The 5,704-nt window shown below is 47.8% G+C and overlaps 1 protein-coding gene across 1 annotated transcript; it reads right to left on the bottom strand.

Annotated features, from left to right (window-relative positions):
* Positions 1-851: 851 nt before the first annotated feature.
* On the bottom strand, positions 852-5,367 carry LOC128456007 (frizzled-7-A). The gene has a single exon (XM_053440017.1). The coding sequence runs from the start codon at positions 4,882-4,884 to the stop codon at positions 3,184-3,186; it is 1,701 nt and encodes a 566-aa protein (XP_053295992.1). The 5' UTR covers positions 4,885-5,367; the 3' UTR covers positions 852-3,183.
* Positions 5,368-5,704: the final 337 nt, after the last annotated feature.

Here is a 5,704-nt window from a genome sequence, read left to right as displayed (position 1 = left end):
ACTTTATATTAACATCGTAAGCATTGCCTCTCTACAGAGGCCGCCATGTTTTTACAGTAGCCCAGACTGGGCAAACTAAACACCTTTTTGAGTTTTTATGAAAACTGAAGACCACGACATGTTCTCTCTCATGTCTGAAAGGGGAGGGGGTGTGAGAGGTATTCAGCTGGAACCTGCAACTTCACCAGTAGATGTCACTAAATCCTAGACTCTGAACCTTTGAAAGAGATTTCTCCTCTTCCGTTTGTGTGCTTGTGTGTGTCTGTCTGTAGAGGGCGCTGTAAGATCACAAACTAATCCAGTAAATTCAGACACATCCGGATTTCTTTTCTTAATAAACTGGGGGGGGGGGGGGCTGTTGGCAGAAAGTTGTGTTGCTCTGAGTTGAGGCAATTTTGGCCAACACCACAGCAAAGAACTGCTCTCAGCTACTTAAATTGTGTTTTTCATTTTTTCTTATATTTCCTTGTTGCCATGTGCTAAAAGCAGTAATGCTATGGATGTTGTTGTGTAAGGGAAACAACACAAATCCTGGTGTAATTTTGACTTATTACATTTCTAGGAAGAATTGTGTGGTTCACACAGCGACCACATTCCCTTCTTCACTGCCTCACAAGCTTTCCTGTGTCTTTGCTAATGTGTTCAGATCATGTGTTCTGACTATGCATGAAAAGAATTTCTGCTGACATGCCTTAACGTTTAGGTGGTTAGAGCAAGAAATAAAGGGCCAGCTCAGCTAAGGTGTTCAGAAAAACCTTACAGGCAATGTTAGGTGAGATATGAAGGTGAATCCCTGCTTGTGTGCTGCCACATCCATTTAAAAACAAATACCAGGCATGTGCTGACACAAATTACAAACCTTATCGCTTTTATTCAAACTGTACACGTACAACAGGCTTATCGATAAAAAACAGGTAAAAAAGACAAAAACACATGAGTATCCCCATAAATACAATATGCCTTTACAAAAACAGTCTGCGTTTACTTGGTAGGTTGCATATGTTCTGATAAAAATACACACAAACACACTCATATTCCTTCTGAAAACTAGCACATCACAAACAGGTCAGTCTGGTATCGTTGACAATGGAAGATCTCAGCGCACACAATGTGTTTGCCTTCTTAGGTAGAAGCATGATGGAGGACAGACAGATCCTCCATGCTAATTTTAACCAGGGTTTGAGGTATGTAAGTACATCCACATGGGAAAAGTGACATTCCTTGTATACAGACTGCTTTAACACTATGATGATTGGTACATAGTGTGTTTCTTGTGTTAGTATGTGTGGATATGAGACACAGCTTTAGAGATTAAAAACGAGTAGAGTACCAAGTCTATAAAGGTCAAACTGTTGCAGGATATTTCCACCATTTACATCACTGTGTGATGCATGTAGAGAAAATGTGACGTGCGTGAATCAAAAGCTTCTGGAAATCATATCCCGTTTTACAGCCGACAGCCTTTACTTAAAAACACATTTTTTCTGCTTGGGTTTCAAAACACAAGCTTCCTTCTGATTTTATGATTCCATTCAAATGTGCTGCGTTCAACAATGGAGTACATTTTCTACTGGAGTTTCCATTGAAATTCCCAACGCTACTCGGGTTACAGAAAATGAATGAACGACGTTCAATCCTGACCTACATCTCTGGGTTGTGCTATTTCAATGGTAAAGGCATTTAGTGGAGAGAATTCCTGCTCTTCTATAAAAAGCTTTACAGCAACTTTAGAAATAGTTTTGGCATTAGCTTGTTAACTAATTGAGGTGACATGAACGTTCAGTTTTTACCAATAAAAGAAAGCAGATGAGTTGTAAAAATCAACCTCCGCTGCGTCGTTGGTCACCACTGTGCTTTCTCCAAACACAAAATACCCCCACACAGGACTGGGTTTTTACATGGAGAGAAAATACTTGTGTGCATGTGTGCAGACACTAAAATAATGATTCATTAAAAAAAGTCTGTTTGTGAAAACCATTCAACACTTCGGAGTGAAATAACATTAAAATAAGGTGGATTCAGTAACAGTGGGCCGAAATGCAGGTGTGACTGTGTACAGTCATCTTTATCCGGGATAAAGTAACATGGAAAATGCGCAGCGAACCGTTTTAACTCTGAAGGATTATAGTTGGATCCTTGAAACGGTGCTTCGGATGCCTTAAGAGCTTAAAAAGCCTTTTTGATGGGAGACCACACACAGAGACCAACAATGAGCAGTTGTGTCTCCATTACAGAGAGTGGAAGCCTCTGCTTGTGTGTTTGAGTGTGTGTGTGCACATGTGTGGTCTCTTTATATTCGGGTCATCCTGCGGTGAATCAGTCTTTTTTAACACTTGTAACCTTAAGCTGTGCAAACCAATACATAACTTCATTCAGCTTCAGATTGAACATTCAATACACAAGCAAATATTCAGTCTGAAAATTTACAAATAAAAAAAAAGTAGAAAATGGAGGGGAAAAAAGGAGTTTGGATCTCTGGGCAACCATTTGGCACAAGATAGGTCAATGCATTATTCCTCAGATTAAAAACCGGTCAGATTGTACTCTGCAATATTTAACAGCATTAAAGCATTTCAGTCCTTAGCTAACAGCAGAGTAGGCTACTTTATAATCTACATGGTATGGTCCCAGCTCCCCTGATGAATGAAGTCACAGTGTGTGGCTGCTGTAGGGATCAAACCCACTGTGTGACCTTTCTGCTGCAGCATGGACAGACTGCCACACTGCATGACCCATCAGTCTTTTCCTTTACGCTCACCAGAGTAGACAGGAAGTACATTCAAATTGTAATATCAAGGATATAATCAATAATAAGTAAGGGAAATTCATATTAAAAGTAACTTCGCCAGTCTGACGTCACAGTTCAGGGACCGGTGCGGCCATTGAAACCAGTTCTATAATCCAAAAATATGCAAAAGCCAGGAGGGAGGGCTGTCTGATGACGACAATAAAAAAAAAAAAAAAGAGAAAAAAATGAAATATATTGAAAATTCATCCAACTTCTACCGAATATCAGAGTTTGTTTGAGTCCAACAACATGAACTGGTGCCAGGATCCGATAACACAGAAATCCGGTCCAAAGAAAACATGTCGAAAATAGCAATTTAAAAAAAGAAAGCTATTTTTTTTGTCATCGTGGTTGTTAGATCCATAACTCCCAGGCCCTGTGCCTGTCCATCCTTCCTACACCGTTGTCTCCCCGTGGCTCCCGTTGCTCAGGCGCTTGTAGAACCTCCGCCAGGACTGGAGGGTCTTCCCGGACCAGACCCAGAACCCCGAGGTGATCCCGACTATCATGGTCATCAGGTACTTGATCATGAACACGGTGAAGTCCGGGGTCATGGGGGCGAAGTTGTGGACCGGACAGGGCACGGCGAAGCGCTTGCAGGTCTGCATGTGCCAGGTCCGCTCCCAGTGCTCTCTGAAGGCCTGCTCGTAGAAGTAACAGGCGATCACGATGGTGGCCGGTACCGTGTAGAGCACGCTGAACACCCCGATCCGCACCATCAGCTTCTCCAGCTTCTCAGTCTTGGTGCCGTCGTGCTTCATGATCGTGCGGATGCGGAACAGGGACACGAAGCCGGCCAGGAGGAAGGACGTGCCGATGAACAGGTACACGAACAGCGGGGCCAGGACGAAGCCGCGGAGGGCGTCCACGTTGAAGATCCCGACGAAGCACACCCCGGTCAGGACATCGCCGTCCACCTGACCCATGGCGAGGATGGTGATGGTCTTGATGGCCGGGACAGCCCATGCGGCCAGGTGGAAGTACTGGGAGTTGGCTTCTATCGCCTCATGTCCCCACTTCATCCCGGCGGAGAGGAACCACGTCAGGGACAAAATCACCCACCAGATGGAGCTGGCCATACCAAAAAAGTACAGCACCATGAAGAGGATGGTGCAGCCCTCCTTCTTGGTCCCCTGGGCCACGGTCCTGTAGCCCTCATCCTTGAATTTATCCACACAGACTACTTTATCCTCCAGGAAGAACCCAGCAGCGTAGGCCACCGCAACCATGAAGTAGCAGCCGGACAGGAAGATGATGGGCCGCTCGGGATATCGGAACCGCCGCATGTCCACTAAATAAGTGAGCACGGTGAAGAGGGTACTCACGCAGCACAGGATGGACCAGATACCGACCCACAGGCGGCCGAACTTCACCTCGTCGTCTCGGAAGTACATGATCCCGGTTGGTTTATTGGGCTCACACGGGGCCCCGCAGTCTTTGACCCCCATGAAGCGGTAACCCAGATAGGACGGTACCTCCAGCTGCAGTGGGCAGGAAAACTGGTGGTACTGGTTGTACGTGGGCGGGCGTTGGTTCGGTCGATTTGGGGGGAGGGTCATTGGATCGAGCGCGTTGGGAGAAGACGGCGAGGGTGGGCTGCTGGGTTCGGATGTGTTCTGGCCCACGCAGATCTCCCCGGCACCGTGGACGGGGAACGCCTCGCAGCGGAGCCGCTCCGGCCACTGAAAGCCGAATTTGTTCATCAGGGCTTCACATCCCTGCCGTGCACGCTCGCACAGGGACCGACATGGGGGGATGGCCTGCTCCAGCACGGTGCAGACGGGCGCGTACATGGAGCAGAGGAAGAACTTGAGATCCGCGGAGCACTGGACCTTCACCAGCGGGTAGAACTGGTGCACCTCCAGCCCGGCGTCCTCTTGGTTCGTGTGGCCCAGGAGGTTCGGCATGATTGTCTGGTTGTAGGCGATGTCGGTGCACAGCGGGATTGAGATGGGCTGACAGAACCCGTGCTCCGGGATGGATATGCCACTCTCGCTGTTGTAGTGTTGGGTTGCGGTGGGTTCGAAGCACAGCCCGCACAGCAGCCACATGATCCGCAGGGAAACGGAGCCAGTGGTGGACCTGGCCGCCGCCATAGTTGAGGAGGAGGGGGGGAGGGAGAGGGGAAAAAAACTTTGATCCAAGTAGGGCGACTTGAAAACGGCTGAAAAGCGACGAAAACCTGCAGCAAACGTCCCGACCCTGCGCCCGTAGTCCAAACCCACCGAGTTGCGGGGTCCCCGCTCGACTTTAGCTCGTATTTCACGCAGATAAATCCAAGTGGAACGTTCGTCGTGTCATGACTTCTTGATGGTCTTTGTAAGTGACTCCAAGCAGTCCACTCTCTCAGCCAGCCTGGGGAAAACCGCACTTTAACTCCTGCTTTCTCGACGCGACGCGAACCCGAGTTAGTCCCTCGCGTCCGGGGCTTCTCGGCTGTGACTTTGACCAAAACTAACGACGAATTAAAACATGAAAAGACGCATATTTCCACGGTTTTCTCGAGTTGACTTCATGCGGCGCGTCGGTTCACATGCTGAGCGGTTGAAGTCCGGAGACTCGCTCCCTCCGCACTCCGCTCGGATTCCACCGGTTTCGAGGCGCCCCCCCGCCGCCATTGGCCAGACCCCCGACAGCACGCAGGGGCGCCTTGAAACCGGGGACGCGTCTCATCCAATCGCAGCGTTTGTTTTCCTGCGGGACTCGTTCTTGATTGGCCCTCGCCGCTCATCGCTGGAAAATATGTTACTGTAATTACATTAGAGCAGAAGTTTGACAAACATAATCACTTTTCTGTTTGGTGTTTCAACTCAATTTGCCTGCAGCGTCACTTATGAAGAGCATTTAAATATCACATGTAACACAAACAAGTCTGGTTACTTCCCCTTCTTTCATTAATGCAAATCAAAAGGATAT

The sequence above is a fragment of the Pleuronectes platessa genome, chromosome 14 (assembly GCF_947347685.1).
Source record: "Pleuronectes platessa chromosome 14, fPlePla1.1, whole genome shotgun sequence".
Lineage (NCBI taxonomy): Eukaryota > Metazoa > Chordata > Actinopteri > Pleuronectiformes > Pleuronectidae > Pleuronectes > Pleuronectes platessa.
This window is presented reverse-complemented; position numbering and strand designations above follow the sequence as displayed.

Coding starts and splice junctions, on each gene's coding strand:
- LOC128456007 (XM_053440017.1), bottom strand. CDS start 4,884: ATGGCGGCGGCCAGGTCCACCACTGGCTCCGTTTCCCTGCGGATCATG.